Source organism: Natator depressus, chromosome 25 (assembly GCF_965152275.1).
Source record: "Natator depressus isolate rNatDep1 chromosome 25, rNatDep2.hap1, whole genome shotgun sequence".
Lineage (NCBI taxonomy): Eukaryota > Metazoa > Chordata > Testudines > Cheloniidae > Natator > Natator depressus.
In genome coordinates, this window is record NC_134258.1 from 5,245,303 (window position 1) to 5,261,814 (window position 16,512).

The following is a 16,512-nucleotide window of genomic DNA, read 5'->3' on the forward strand; positions in this document are numbered from 1 at the left end:
ACAGCTCACTTCATCGGATGCAGCTTATGCTCTAATAAATTTGTTAGTCTCTAAGGTGCCACAAGTCCTCCTTTTCTTTTTGAGGATACAGACTAACACGACTGCTACTCTGAATCTTGTCTGAAGATGACACAAATTCTTTCTCCGAGACCCTGTGCTGTGTCTTCATCCTGGCAGGTGCTGTTTGGCCTTGAGTTTAAAGCAAGGCAGGTTGCTCCTGTGGTTAAGCCGCAGAGCCAGGACTCAGGACATGTGGGTCCAATTCCCAGCTCTGACACAAACTCACTGCGTGACCTTGTATACGTCTTTTAATCTCTGCAGCTCAGCTGCCCACTACCAAATTGGGAAGAAGAAGCCTTCCTTTCTCTATTCAGACAGCCAGTTCTTTGGGGCAGGGCCTGGCTGCTGCTGCAAGACATGTAATAAATTATTATAAAGGAGACTTGGGAAAGGGTGGGTAAAGAACTGCAGGGTTTAGGTGTTTTTGTCGGTGCCTTATGAAGAATACAGAACCCTGAATATTTCTGCTCCTGCTTTTTGAACTTAAGAACAGCAGGGAGGTCAGGCCTTCCCATCCCTGGCTCTGCTGGAGGACTCAGAGATATGCATCTTGGGAGCTGTCTCTGTCCTTCGCTGAGCGAGGGGGTTCTGGATGTGTAACAGAGACCCTTGCTCCCAACCCTTACGCAGGTGTTTGAGTTAAAGAGGCTCGGGTAAAAACAAACGAAAAACGACACAGGATTTTCGACAGCGTGAGAGAGCTTCCCTCCCCCGCCCACTTAACTGGGTCTCGCTTTGCTAACAACCCAATGAGGTCTGCAGCTGATCCAGTGTCCAGTGCGAGACAGGGTGGACCAGGTGTGTGTTTCCAACCCATATCAAGAACAAGAGCCTACTGACCGTTTGTAAAGCAGGACGGGCTGTTTTTCTAGCAGATCTGCTCTAGGAGTTACAGTGGGGGCTGGGCAATGCAGGAGATCAAACTAGGTGATCCCAGGGGTCCCTCCTGGCCTTAGAATTTATCAACCTAGCAGCAAACGGAGCAACTCCAGAGGCCTGGGCAGAAGGTCCCAATCCCCGCTGATGAGCCCTGCTGACGGACCAGGGACCTTCAGCATCTAAAGCACCAGCCTCTGCCTTTGAGCTAACAGCAATAGAAGGTTGTTATCCTCTATGTGGATCAGCCACAAGAGGATGACTGGCCGCATTTGCCCAACGTCATATATAAAGCAGCAAAAAAGGGCAGAGACTGTAACCCTGACCTACCCACCCTCACCCCAGGGACATGTTTTCGGTCTCACACTTCCGTACAATCGGCTTCCTGAAGAGTCAGCCAAGAGCGACGTGCAGACCTGGCCTGGGCTTGAAAAGCTTCTCCTTAGGGGCTAGGGGAGCTGGAGGGTTTCATGCCAGTCCATAAAGGCTGAGAAGGGGTGAGACGCAGACACAGGGGAGGGCCAAGCTCGAGGTGAGCCATGGCTTTTATGGCCCCCTAAGTAACCAGTGGTATTACCAAAGCCTTAACGAGCGTGTTAAATAACCCGCATTGCCGTGAGGTCATCTAATGGCCTATCATTTTTAATTTGAACTTTTCGCCTTAACCTTTTCTCAGTGCTGAATCAGCCTCCCCCACCAGCACTTTAATTCCTCCCCCATTTGGGAGATTGATGGGGCAGGAGTAAGGGAGCGTGGTCGAGGGGCTGGAACAGGAGCAGGGGCTCTGGGGTGAAGACTCCTGGGCACTCAGCCCAGCTCTGGGGCTGGGTGGGAGCTCGTGGTGAGCACAGGGGAATTGGGAGGAGGGTGTGGACTGGCAGGCCGGACTCCTGGGTTCTGTTCCCCGCACTGGGAAAGAGTGTGGCCCATAGTTTAGGGGAAGAGGCAGTGAGGCCAGACTCCTGGGTTCTGCCCCGAGATCCGGGAGAGACGCAGGGGGCTGGGAGGCAGTGCGCTGCATAGCGCCGCTGGCCTGGCAACCCACGCTGGTTTAATGGCCCAGCAAGTGCGTTGAGATCTTTGGCTGACGGGGGCAATTGCTTTGGCCTTGATGCTGCAGGGCCTGGTGCGGGGCACACGCTGGCCGTGTTACACAGGCACAAGTGCCTGGTGGGCGAGTCTCAAGGCCCTGGCACACCGGTCTCCCTATGGCCCAGAGTAAGATCAGGGCAAGGCCTAGGTGCAGGAACCTTAGGCTATGGCTGCACTGAGCTCCACTCTCCCTTTGTCCCTGCCGGAGGACAGCAGCACTCCCACTAATACCGGATTGGGGCCCCCAGCACAGCACCCCACCCCACCCCGTGCTGCCCAGGATGACACCCTGGTGCACAGTCACGCCTTTCCCTAATGCTGGAGTGTGTCCCTTAGGTCGTGGTCTCCCCTGAGGAAACAGAGTTGGATGGTGAGGTCAGGGGCCCCCCACTGCCGAGCTCCACTGGGCCAATCACACCCTTGGTTTTCAGAGCATTGATCACCACCAACTGCAGCTCAGTCTCTCCCCTTCCCCCTTGCTCTCCTCCCCCCAACCCATGAAATAGCAAATCCCTGCCCCTTAACCGCAGAGCCAGGGCCCTTTCCAAACACTCGTCTTCCTACCAGCCCTCTGTCATCACCAGCTCCATTGTACAGAGCAATGGAGAGTGAAGGGGCTACCCACGGGCACACAGCCAGGCTGGGGCAGGGCTGGGAGTGGAACCCAGGAGTCCTGACTGCCAGGGCGAGGCTGGGACCAAAAGGCCCAGCATCTCTGCAGGTGTAAGAAAGCCACCACACTCTTCGTAACGCAGCCATGGCTACGGCGCAGGGAAGGCAGAAGTTCCTGTTGAAACCAGCCCCCTTGCCCGTTAGGCTGGTGGCTCCACAGAGCCTACTGCTGCATTTCCCCTCTCGCAGTCCCACCAGCTCCAGCTGGGCTCAGAAGGTAGCAGCACTGGCCCCGAGTCAGACTTTGATGTGCGATGTAGCAGTAAAATCAAGCTGTTGGGAGAGTTAATGACTGAATGTAGCCCAGTGGCCTCAGTTACGAACTGACAGGGGTAGGGGGCGCTAGGCTGGATGGGACGAGACACGCTGACCATGCACCATGTTTAAACAGCCTACAGGGGGGTTAGGGGCATTGTCTGCTGTTCACTCAACATCATGCCTGGAGTTTCGAATGGCCTTGGTGCTCTTCACTTCCTAGCCGAACCTGTTGTGTGCTGTGCTGAGAATGGAAATTCCACCCCAGAGTTGGCTGCATTTCAGTCACGGGTGAAACAATCCTTCACTCCATACCATTTGCCTAGTGCATTGGGGGTGTTTGATGAAAGCGAATGTCACCTTTTATCCTCCAGGCAGTTTATGGGGTAGACAGTCTCTCTCAAAGGACCCTTGACAGCAAGTGCTCGGTACAGACACCGAGAGCCCTAGAGGTACTTAGCCTCGTGGTCTTGGTCAAAATTTACCCTCTTGTACACAGCGATGCATTCTGGTTACCTTCCCTCCACCCACTGCTCTGCACGGGGCTGAAAGGACACTGTTTGCAATGTACTTTGCAACCAACCACTGTGAGATGACAGGTGCCAGGCGTGGTGTGTCAAATGCTGCACTGGTGCACTATTACAGATGCAGTGCACGGGGGTAGCAATAGGCGAGCCCTGGTCTAGCGGATAAAGCAGGGCACTAGTACAAGGAGATCCTTGTTCTCGTCCAGCTGGTGACCTGGGGCAAGTCTCTCTGTACTTCTGCTTTGGCTCTAAGCTCTTTGGGGCAGAGGAAGTTGATGACTTGGGGGGAGGGATAGCTTGGTGGCTTGAGCATTAGCTTCCTAAACTCAGGGTTGTGAGTTCAATCCTTGAGGGGGCCATTTAGGGACCTGGGCCAAAAATTGGGGATTGGTCCTGCTTTGAGATGACCTCCTGAGGTCCCTTCCAACCCTGATATTCTATGAATATACAGTGGTGCCAACCATCTGATCTGGATCGACTCCAGGGATGCTCCACAGGAAAAGCTCTGTGAGCAATGGGGTGGGCATCTCCCACCCATGGCACTGAACTGACACAAGAACACAGCAACGCCAGAGGGACAGTTCCATTGCGGGAGCACATACCATCCGTGAGCCCCAGAGCTAGCAGCCCACATGTTTATTCAACACCTTTTTATTAAAAATTATTACAAAAAAGGAACAGGTTACCATGTTTATATACAGTCCAAAAATCTACCCACTTTGCTGTTACAGTGTCTGATGCGCTTCAAAGAAAGCATTACTGAAAGGGGGAAGCCCCCCCATGCCAGCTGGTTACCTGCAGCAGCATCTAGAGTATGCCACGTTTCTGGGCGGGGGGGGGGGGGGGGGGGAGGGAAGAGTAGAAAAAACAGGCAGTGGGGAGGAGATAGAATTAGTAAGAATACAGTTAACAAGAGGCCTGATTTTAATCAGCACAGTGATGACTGGCACCCCATAGCTGCTTCCTGAAATGGGACAGAGTGGGAGGAAGGAAAGAGGGACTGCAAAATATATAAAGCAACGTGGAATATTCTAAGCCCCTTTAACTAACACAGCCAGAAACCTCATTTTAGACTGTTGTCCAGTATGGGCTACTTTACAACTGAAGCCCATCATGGTAGATTGAAAATTGAAGGGGGAATGGAAGGAGAGCCATCATTTCCACTGCTGGAAACCTGGCATTAAATGCCTCTCGCAACAGGCAAGAGGAATCCATCCTCTCACCCTTAACGAGGGCAGCTCATCCGAGTAGATGTGCCTCCTACCCCTCCTCTCACCCCCCACCCCACCCCCCATTGCTACATAGGCCCACACAAACATTGTGCAGCAGGCCCAGCTGGAGCAGAATAGCTGGGGAATCACCCCTTGTGCCATTCGCCCTCACGGGATGGCATCCACTGAGGGGTGGTGATATCCATTACCCAGGCCACTTCTGCTCTGGAACAACGGCACTTGGGCCTTTCTGGGGGAAAGCAGCCAGGGTGGGCGCGAACGAAAAGCAGAGGTGTGCCAGCCTAAAGGAAAAGCTGACTGGAAAGACATCCTGAAGGCAAGAACCTGCCTTGAATCCCGCGCTGCTCTGAGCTTTATTGCTAAACAATGCAGTTCCTGGCAGTAACAGGGGGGCTGGGACGCTCGCCTCTTTCTATAGCCAGATGAACAGAACCAGACTGGTAACAGTCCGCAGTGACAATCCAGCAGAGCAGCTCATTAGCAGTAAAGATGGTGTAACCTCTAAGCTGTAGCTCCTACCTCTGGTGGGGAGAGGGGAGGAAGAGAGAAACCCATTCCTCCCCAGTAAACTTCCTCCACGTCCCCACCCACTCGGCAAGCAGCACAGCACAAAAGACAGTAATCATGGGGGATTTCAATTGAGTTTTCTATTTTTATAGCCACTCATTTCCTGGAGCATTTCCTGCGCTGAGGGAGGGGCTGGGACACAGCGTGTTAGTGAGAGGGGAGATGGGCAAAGTGGACTGGCTGAGCCACTTGGGGATGGATCTTCAGAGAAAGTGGCTCAAGACCCGTTACCCCTGCTTCCAACCACAAACAGCCAGGAAGGGCAGGAAAGTGATGGAGCCGCTGGCTGATGGCTTTGCTCGTGATTGCAGGTTCTAAGGGCAATGCTGCAAATGAAGAACCATCGTCCCCCCAGCCAACCCCCAAATCCAAGCAAGCGCATGGAGAAGATATGGTGAATATGGCGGTGGAGGCTGTCGTTCCAGGGAAGCAGCAAGGTTATATAGTCTGCAGTGAGGTGATAATCTATGAACGGTAACTGACGCTAAAATAGAGAGAGAGAGAGAGAGAGAGAGACTTTATGTGGGGGGAAAATACATCTCCCAGTGGAACACAATGTATTGGTGGTAAGTTACTCCTTCAGACAGAGTTCATCTGTCGTATTCAGCCATCCACTTTATAACGGGAACAATGCAGCAGGATGTACTGTAGTAATGCCAGTCCCACACATCAGCCTGAGCACCCTCCCGCCCCACGCACAAGGTGCTACGGACTCCAGGGAGCAGACGATCTGCCGGGGAAGGCCCGGTGTGGTCAGCACTAGGGGAAGAGGGTGTGAATTATTCACTCTAGAACATACCCCCTGGCGCCGCAGAGGCCTGGAACAAACGGACGGCAGCTAGTGGAAGCGATTTTCAGTTCTGGTCGCTGTGTGTTTGCTGATGGAGGCGGCGTTAGCAAGGCAGCATTCTGCCCTTCTAAAAGCCAGAGACGGCTGGGCTCAGCTGCTGCGCCGATCTCAGCTCAGACAAGATTCTGAGCCAATGACCATTTCTCTCTCTCTGAGCCTTGAATGCAAAGGGACTAGGAAAAGGGGTGCCATGAATATGGTACATTTAATGTCAAGTCATCAAAGCCCTTGCTATTCCTGTGCACTACTGGTTTAGAGTTACTATTCATAAACAAACATTTATACTGAGAGAGTATAGAAACAGATGGGGTGGGGGAGTTCTGTAAAAGAGGAGAGAGAGGAAGAGAGTGAACTGGGGGATTTTTTTTTTTTAAAAAAAAAACCCCAATTTCCATGAAAACCAGTTTAAAAAGTCCTATTTTCACCTATTGCTTTGATCTTGCTAAGTCAGTCCCCCACTAAAGGGATCAGTCTGCAGGGACCCCTGAACATTTTCCTGTTCAGTAACAGCCAGTGCTACCACCACCCAGCTCCTGTTGACAACCCTTGAGCCTTGCTTCTGACAAACACAATGGAGATGCTCTGGCAGCTGAAGGCGTGACCCTAGAGGAAGCCAGCTCCTGCCACCCTGCTGTCAGCCAGAGGATGCAATGATGAGCACTTGCTGGATGCCACAACCTAGCCAGCCAGAGTGTAAATCAGGCCCTTTAACACCACCTGCCCCCTCAACAAGTTAATAAGTCTAAGTTCCTCCTGTCCTTGATAGCTGTAAGTTGCTCTATGGCTTCAGAGCCTTCCTCACAGTCCTGGCTACCTTCCTGCCGTATCACTGAAACCGACTGCAGCAGCAGGTGGTTATGGCTTCCTAGCTGTCCATGAGCATAAGACACTTCTGGCTTCTTCACCTGTTGCCACCCAGGATCTACAGAGCCCTGCACTTGTTCAGAAGGATCTGGGCACAGCAACTGTGCAAGTCTGCTGAAAGTCATCATCATTCCTCCTCCTCCTCCTCTTCTGCCCAGCGTGGCTGTTTCTATTCGCTGCCTTTCAGGGGCATGCCATACTCCCTTGCAGTGGGTTCTTGCTACAATCCCTTCTCGGCGACCCAATTCTCAACCCACCAGCCTTTCTGCAATTCACATGCCAGCTACCAAACGTTTCCCGTTTCACACCCTTCTTACCCAACTTTTCTGTCTGTTTCTCACTGTCCAGCCACTGGGGACAGCTGTTTGCTTCAGAAGACAGAGGCAGATGCTGTGCAACCCTTCAAATCTAAATCAGAAATAAAAAAAAGAGTTGTCTACCTTTAGCTTCACAGAAAAGATCTTTCAGATGTATCCAATGTGCCTCTGAACACTTCTCCTAGAGAATAAAGAGCCTCTCTCTGGCTTTACTACTCAAAGCAGCCTTGCCATGCCTACAAGGCAACTACCGCATCCCAGAGCATCTCTCTGGTGGAGCCGAGAGGATCTCAGAGCCACGACCCGGCCACGTGACCATTGCCAGCTGAGAGCCTGTACCCTGTAGCTGCGCCAGCAGCAGACTCTACCTTCCATAGATACCAGCGAGTGCATAGGGGGATCTGGAATACGGCATGCTGCTGGGTACAGGTGAGCAGTGTTACTCGGAGTATTTATTACACTGCTTCAAAGAGGCAGAGGAGGAACAGGAGAGAGAACGAGCGCAAGTCATCGTTTCACTTTAGCATCTTCTTTGATCTTCCAGATCATCAGCTCCATGCAAGCACTGGCGTCCTCGCTGGAGTCATGACCTTCCACTGGGGACAAGAGACACAAATGCTACAGTTAGCCACAGTCTGACAGAAGGGACAGGCATCCTAGGCCCGGCTTCTGGGCACAGATTCTAGAGAACATTAGAGTTCCAGGTTCTATTGGAAGGTGGGGGGACTAACTCAGACACTTAATTGGGAGCTAGTGGCCTCGAAAGCCCCTGCAGTTACATCAGGATCATCGCTCTAGTTGCACAGGGGGTGGCCAGATTCCATGGTTCAAACAGAGAAACAATGTTGTCGAGTGACAGCTGTTCTGCACAGAGCGGAGAGGAGCGACTCCGCGCTGCATGCCGTGCTGGGCACCTCATTTCAGAGGGAGGCCTCAGAACAGTCTCCTGGGGGAGTCTAGAGCAAAATGCAGCAGACACAGTTACGCTCTTCGGGGGAAACTCTGAGCTGACAGATGCCAGCGGGAGTTTCACACACCCAAGAGCAGGGCAGAAGTACTGGGGTATGTTATGTGGCTCACACAGCTGAATTCCCCTTACATCTCAGCACCACCATCAGCTCACTAGACCCCTCTGCACAAGGAGAAGGCAACCGCTGACACTTGCCTTACAGAAACAGACACCTCAGAGGAGAGCGCCCTGGAGCCTGCGCCCTCCCCATCAGAATGACCTGACTTTGGCATCAGAACTAGGCTCAGATTAAGGCATTCTGAGCCTGACAAAAATGGAGGAGTGGGAAGGGTAGTTTAGGACCACATCTCACTCCTGGCTCCTCAATCCTCCCCTGCCTGAAAGATCAAAAGAGAACTCTGAAAAACTTCCTGCTGCTCCGCCCTGCAAGGTTATTTATGTACAGCTGAAAATATACAGAGTGCTTAACAACAGCCAGGCCAGAGAGCAAGATCCCTGCCCAAAGGAATTTGCAGTCTAGAGGCCCCGGTGGCTCCCGTGCAGTTAGACAGAGACGCGGGAACACGACTCACTAGCAGGCTTGCAACGTGGGTTTTCAGAAGCAGTTTGGAGGAGAGGCGCTGCTGTGCTTTAGTCAGTAGGCTGTCTCAGTGTGAATGGGGACATGACTTGCAGCTTCGAGACACAGGGAACAAAGAGGAAGGGTGGCTCAGGAGACGTGGGATTGAGTCCCAGCCCTGCTATAGACTGCCACGGGCCGTGGGCAGGTCACTTACTCTCTCTCTGCCTCGGTTCCCATCTGTAATGCGGGGACAATAATGCTTCCTTTCTCCCACCCTTTATATTACCTTGTAAGAGTGAAAGGTGGTTGGGGCAAGGGCTGTCTGACTAGGAGTTTGCAGGGCACCTAGTACAGTGAGGCCCCAATCTGAGCTATGCAGAGGAAGCTTGGTGGTGCACACATGGTGGTAAGGGCTGACGGGGAGACAGGAGTGGAGGACCTCACTCTGTAGGTGGAATTAGATGGGGAAGCAGCGTTCCCGTTTTCCCCGTCTCTGAAGTCTCACCATTGTCCTGGATGATGCGCTTGAGGTAGTCGGCCATCAGCGTCCGGAGTGCTCGTTTGTAAGGCAAACCCAGCCGGTGGGGAAAGACGACTGCAGTATCCACCACTGTGCTATGGATAAGCTGCGGGGAGGGGGAAAAAAAGAGGGTGGTTTCTTTTTCCCTCCTCAGAACAGTCAGTGCATTAACTGAGATTAACCACACACCCCAGGTAAGACCTTGATCACCCTCAGGTACCACCTCCACAGCGCTCCCACCAAACCAGTTCTGTGGGCGGCTCTGGTGAGCTGAACCGAAGCGTCCTGAGCAGCACCTGCCGCCAGCCAGAACGCCTGCCGGCCAACGCACCGACTCCCCTCCACAGGCAAAGCTGCTTATATCCACGTCTCAACTCAGCCGTTAAAACTCCTCCAAGTCTTTTCACAGCTCGTTACACAGTCAGAGCAGCTCCTTGAGATGGGTCCCTTTAAACAGAATGAGCTGTGCTTTGGAACATACTTGGATTTAAGCCATTACCTGCCACACCTCTGCACAAGCAGACTCTTGCCTCTTTTAGAGACAGGTCCATTGGTTTCTAAGCTCTGGCTGGGGCTTTGGAAGGGAATCACTTATGAGAGTTTCAAATTAGCTTGAACGGTTCTGTTCCTGCTCAATCTGCAGATGGATTTAAAGAGGGCTGGATAATCTGATCGCGTGTGTCGTTTGTAGTTAATGTAGGATGAGACAGGGCGAGCAGATCTTATGGGCAGGGCACAAGCAAATCACTGCAGAGGCCAGGAGGGAATTTCCTGCCACTCACGTACATAACGGGGCAAAGAGTTCACTTGTCTCTAGTAAGCATTGATCAGAGCTGGAGTCAGGATAATGGCTAGATAGTGGGTGAGTGGTTCAATCCAGCATGATAGAGCCCATGTGCTTTTGAAACAGCACGTGCTCAAGTTTGCTCTGCACTAGAGAGCTCACACATTAATTCTCTGTGCTGGCCAGAGGAGTGTTTAACAGGGGCTATGAAGAAGCCAGGGTGAGAGAGAGGTGAAGTATCATAAGGACTGGATTTAAGAATGGGGTGCTTGAAGTACAGCCCTGAGACGGAGGTAAATTTGTACATCTGGCCAGCGAGGGCAATTCCGGGAGGGCTCTCTTCTTTAGGTTTATGATTCATGACACAGGATGACTTGAACAGCACTTTGACTCTTCAGCCGCCCATCTGCCCCTTACTTTGTCTAGGCACTTGCTAATGTTGCGTGACAACTTGCAACTTACTCGTTAATCGTTTCATAGCTGAGCTATGGAAATGCTTTAGAACAGCTGCAGTTTAATGGAAACAACCTGCCGCGCTCTTTGAAGTGTAAAACTGCCAAACATTATGGATAATCTCCTCTATAGCACAGTCAAGTTTGGCATCAGCCCAAGCAGAATAATTACTTATGTAGATCAGGGAGACTGAGGAAACGGGATAAGACAGCTTTAAATATAAAACTGAAATGCTATTGCTATTTGAAGCTTGCTGTGGCCATTATTGGGATGTCGTCTTTACTGCCAGAGCCTTTAGAGATTATGACTTTGCACTGCACTGCCTGTAAAGCTTTGCTAGATTGCTTTTGGGTTCATTCTCTTGGCAGTTTCTGTGATGCTAAGAGAAAATAATGACTTTAAGAAGCCAACACAGTCATCTTGTGCTGATGAGACTGTAAATGATTTTTTTTATTGTGATTACTGATACTTTGAGATCCTGGGAAGGAGGGTGCTATAGAAAGGCATGAGTGCAGGAAACTTCCCAACGCCCCCATGAGTTAGTGACTATTACCCCTTTATCAAATAGGGCTACATGGATAAAGGATGGTCTTGTGATTTGTGGGCTTGAACCGAGAGTCGATCTGCCAGACTTCCCCTGACCTTGGGGGAGTCACTTAGTCTCTCTGTGTTTCCATTTCTGTACAGTGGGGCAATGGCCCTGCCCTGCCCTGCCACACAAGAGAGTGGTGAGGATAAAAGACTGAGGAGCTCAGATGCTATGGTGATGAAGACCAGAGAAGCACCTTAGGGTTTGTCTATACACGAAATGCTACAGCAGCACTGCCTATCCGTCGGCATAGGCAACTCACCTCCCCGAGAGGCAGCAGCTCGGTCAACAGGAGAATTCTTCCGTCGACCTAGCCCTGTCTACACTGAGGGTTAGGGCAGTTTAACTACACTGCTCAGGATGTGGATTTTTCACACCCCTGAGCGACATAGTTAAGACAACTTAATTTGCTAGCACAGACCTGGCCCCAGATAGACAGAACGGTTAAAATGATTTGATCAAGGTTACACATTAAGTCAGTGGCAAACCTGGGGCTAGAATCCAGGAGTCCTAGTAGCCAGTCCTCTCCCTCCCGCCCAAAACTCCCTCCCGCCCAAAAATTCATGTGAACGCAGTCTTGGTTTCAGGAGACAGTTTGACAGGCCAGCCCATCTCTGGGGCAGGGTCCATTACAGGCCTCCAGAGGTAAGAGAGGGGTTCTCTTTCCACAGCTCACTCAATCCCTGACCGCACTGCTGAGCGCATCAACAAGGGAACCATCTGGGCCGCTGGGGATGGTGTTTCTCCTAGGTACAGATCACTAGGTGACTTGAAACACGGCTTGTGCTCCTGCGCAACCTATTGAGCGGCAGCCTCCAACGGCTCAGGGAAGGATCTACAGTGATCTTTCGCTCTCATGAAGGCGAACTCTTACTGCATTACAAAAGGAACAGACCAGGCATGTAACAGGGACACAGTAAACACAGATTAAAGAACAGGAAGGGAGGAGACAGGGTTTGTTACCTTTAGTGCAAATAAATCACTTTCCAAGCTGTGACCTATCAAAATCGTGTCTGTGCTGAACATGTTTAATAGAACAGCTTGCACGTCTCGCAGGGTGATGCTCGCGTTCGCCAGGTCCTCCTCCGTCACACCTGAAAACCTGCAGTGCAACAGCAACAGGGGACTTCTCCTTAGTGGGGCTGAACCATCCACGTCCTAGCAACCCCCACACATCTGGGGCAACGAAAACTTCCCAATCTCAAAGTTCTCAAGAATAAGCTTTCAGCCAAGTGATCCAGACCATTGAGACTTGGCGCACGACATGGTGACAGAGGCACGTTTTGGCACCCGCCCCCATTACTGTTTAAGGCTGCAGTTCTGGTGCGGAGGTCCTGGTCTTCGTGGTAATTGTGAATCACATCTGTGAAGCTCACAGTGGCAGCTCCTTTGCCCTCGGGGCCTTGCGACTTGGCCCACATGATCACTGGGCCACTCAGGTTTGGTGTATCCGCCCCTCCATAGAAGGAGACGGGCAGGCGGATGCACCAAACCTGAGTGACGTTGCGACCTCATGGGCCAGGTGCTGCCCCGCAGGACAGCAGCCACTGCAGCAGGGTGAGCCCACTCTCCACACCCTTTCAGGACCCCTGCTCCTCCGCTTTCCATGACACACCCTTGGTTTTCCCACACCTCTGCCATGAAATGCAGTACAAATTTTGTGGATAAAATCACACCCTTACTCATGTTTTCTGGGCCATTTCAGCACAGCTGCTGGTCTGTTACAACAATGTGATCCACTGAAATCAGGGCTTCACCTGAGTGGCAGCCACAATATTCAGCATAGCAGGTAAGTGGCTGGGCTTGAGGGGAAGTCCCCATGCCCTCTGTATGAGAGGAAAAGCAGCCACGAATGAGCTTTGCAATTCCAAATTCTAATCATAAGCCACATGCTGCAGAGGCAGCGAACTCAGCTGCTGGGGAGGAACGGCTGGAGGGGACTTGAGAAATGCCTTGTCATCACTTCTCGAGCCAGCTAAAGAGTGGTGCTGCTGACAGGCTAAGGGAGGGGAGCCATGCCAAGATATCAGTGTTGGGCTGCTGAAGTCATTTATTATTAAAAACTCTCTCTCTCCAGAAAGCAGAGTCAAAAGCCTTTTTAATGGCTCTGGCCATACTCCATCCAGGGGAGGGGCTGCTCTTACCTGGTGTTGTAGTCCACCACTTTGTTGTCAGGTTTGACAAAGGTGTCATAGACCACTTTCAGGTCAGAGTTGATCACTGTTACTCTTGTCAGCTCCAGTCCTTGCTTGGTGTAACACTGTCAACCGCAAACAAGCAAAGAGAGCTGGTCTTAGCATGGTGTTTGCAGTCCAGATCGCAGTATTTACGTGCCACCCCATTCACATTAGCACCAGCGTCTCCTGCATTACGACGCTGCATGGCTGGCTAGCATACATTGGCTAACACTGCTATTTTTCAAAAGAAATTTATCGTCTTAAGTATGAACAGCAGCTGATCAATTAAAAAATACATCTCCCACTAACCCCCAGAATGTGCTATGACATCATATAGCCAGATAACCATGTGGTCTGCCAAAGGAAAAAAAGAAGAGTCTTATTTGATGCTAAATATGGCAGGTGAAGGAGAAGAATCTAGGAGTTGTATATGTACACCACAGCATGGCCTATAGACAGGCAGGTCTACAGTACATGATCTCTGGAGCGCAGCATCGGGGGGGAGAATCAGTTATTCAGACAGCAAGGTAACCTTCTCGTATAAATATTAATAAGAGTTCCACAAAGAGGCTATCTACAATTTATAATCCACTTTTTAAAATAACTTGATACGCAGTGATCCTGAACAGGCTTGCTCTTAATAAACCGTATCAAAAGGATGCTCATAAGCACTGGATTAGATCGTCCTGATCAGTTACATCCTGAGCCCTGGCTCCTCTTGCAAATGGATGAGAATGTACCGTTCCCATTGCTGACGGATAAGACTCCCACTCAGAGAGTAACTGTTGAACAGCATGCTGCATCTCAAGTGCGGCTTTTCTTCTTCTGGGAGACTGACAGGAGGAAAGAGATCTCTACAGGAGAGCGCTGCAGAGAGCTGCCCTGTTCCACCCCAAGCACTAGCCCTATTTCATGTATATGTTCCCCTTTCAGTTAGGATTTCTGCTCCCGGATACCCACCATTTCACAGTCTAAAGCATAGATTCCTGGATAGCCATCGGTAGTAGGCAGTTTCTCAAAAGTTTTCACAAAACCCTCAAGGTTCTCCTTCCGGCCATCTTGGACATGTTGCTTTAAAAAGAAAACCACACACACTTGTAAGACAAGAGCAAGTCCCTGAAATCCCATCACAAGCCAGACAAGACTCAGAACTAACTTTCCAACAGATCAAATCTCAGATTGAAATAGGAAACGTAAAGAAATTTTCTAACAATTACAAATGAAGAATACGATTGGCTGGCAAAAGGTTCCAACCGAGCAGGTACCTTGTAGAAAGGCAACAATTACACTGCAGCCAGCGATTATACAAGCGTACAGGAGAACATTTTATAAAGCAACAATTAGTGCTGTTATACTACAGGAAATACACAAGGCTGAAGGCTTGCGGGCAGCAACAGATCGGAAAAATGCAGGTATTCTGCAGTCTCACGCCACATGGTGATCCACTGCTTCCGATAACTTTACCATGGATAGCAAGCCTGGCCACATACAACCAGAATCTCACCTCCACATGTTTCAGAGTAACAGCCGTGTTAGTCTGTATTCGCAAAAAGAAAAGGAGGACTTGTGGCACCTTAGAAACTAACCAATTTATTTGAGCATAAGCTTTCGTGAGCTACAGCTCACTTCATTGGATGCATACTGTGGAAAGTGTAGAAGAACTTTTTATATACACACAAAGCATGAAAAAATACCTCCTCCCACCCCACTCTCCTGCTGGTAATAGCTTATCTAAAGTGACCACTCTCCTTACAATGTGTATGATAATCAAGTTGGGCCATTTCCAGCACAAATCCAGGTTTTCTCACCCCCCCCCCCACACACAAACCCACTCTCCTGCTGGTAATAGCTCATCCAAACTGACCACTCTCCTTACAATGTGTATGATAATCAAGGTGGGCCATTTCCAGCACAAATCCAGGGTTTAACAAGAACCTCGGGGGAGGGGGGTAGGAAAAAACAAGGGGAGATAGGCTTGAATAGAGACTGGGAGTGGCTAAGTCATTATGCAAGGTAACCTAAGTTAATTGTATCCAATTTGCAAATGAATTCCAATTCAACAGTTTCTCGCTGGAGTCTGGATTTGAAGTTTTTTTGTTGTAATATAGCAACTTTCATGTCTGTAATCGCGTGACCAGAGAGATTGAAGTGTTCTCCGACTGGTTTATGAATGTTATAATTCTTGACATCTGATTTGTGTCCATTTATTCTTTTACGTAGAGAATGTCCAGTTTGACCAATGTACATGGCAGAGGGGCATTGCTGGCACATGATGGCATATATCACATTGGTGGATGTGCAGGTGAACGAGCCTCTGATAGTGTGGCTGATGTTATTAGGCCCTGTGATGGTGTCCCCGAATAGATATGTGGGCACAGTTGGCAACGGGCTTTGTTGCAAGGATAGGTTCCTAGGTTAGTGGTTCTGTTGTGTGGTATGTGGTTGCTGGTGAGTATTTGCTTCAGGTTGGGGGGCTGTCTGTAGGCAAGGACTGGCCTGTCTCCCAAGATTTGTGAGAGCGTTGGGTCATCCTTCAGGATAGGTTGTAGATCCTTAATAATGCGTTGGAGGGGTTTTAGTTGGGGGCTGAAGGTGACAGCTAGTGGCATTCTGTTATTTTCTTTGTTAGGCCTGTCCTGTAGTAGGTAACTTCTGGGAACTCTTCTGGCTCTATCAATCTGTTTCTTCACTTCCGCAAGTGGGTATTGTAGTTGAGAGAATGCTTGATAGAGATCTTGTAGGTGTTTGTCTCTGTCTGAGGGGTTGGAGCAAATGCGGTTGTATCGCAGAGCTTGGCTGTAGACGATGGATCGTGTGGTGTGGTCAGGGTGAAAGCTGGAGGCATGTAGGTAGGAATAGCGGTCAGTAGTTTTCCGGTATAGGGTGGTGTTTATGTGACCATCGTTTATTAGCACTGTAGTGTCCAGGAAGTGGATCTCGTGTGGACTGGACCAGGCTGAGGTTGATGGTGGGATGGAAATTGTTGAAATCATGGTGGAATTCCTCAAGGGCTTCTTTTCCATGGGTCCAGATGATGAAGATGTCATCAATATAGCGCAAGTAGAGTAGGGGCGTTAGAGGACGAGAGCTGAGGAAGCGTTGTTCTAAGTCAGCCACAAAAATGTTGGCATACTGTGGGGCCATG

General features: G+C 50.4%; 1 protein-coding gene across 2 annotated transcripts in view; it reads right to left on the bottom strand.

The window, feature by feature from the left end:
- Positions 1-4,886: 4,886 nt before the first annotated feature.
- Positions 4,887-16,512, bottom strand: part of REXO1 (RNA exonuclease 1 homolog) — a 76,411-nt gene continuing 64,785 nt past the window's right edge. The window contains exons 12-16 of one of the 2 annotated variants that reach the window (XM_074939265.1): positions 14,328-14,438; positions 13,335-13,450; positions 12,154-12,292; positions 9,350-9,470; positions 4,887-7,908 (exon numbers count right to left, since the gene is read on the bottom strand). In XM_074939265.1, the coding sequence (XP_074795366.1) occupies positions 7,820-7,908; positions 9,350-9,470; positions 12,154-12,292; positions 13,335-13,450; positions 14,328-14,438 (576 nt within the window). In that variant the 3' untranslated portion in view covers positions 4,887-7,819. The remainder of the gene's footprint in view (positions 7,909-9,349; positions 9,471-12,153; positions 12,293-13,334; positions 13,451-14,327; positions 14,439-16,512) is intronic. The other variant, XM_074939268.1, reaches the window with a different exon arrangement.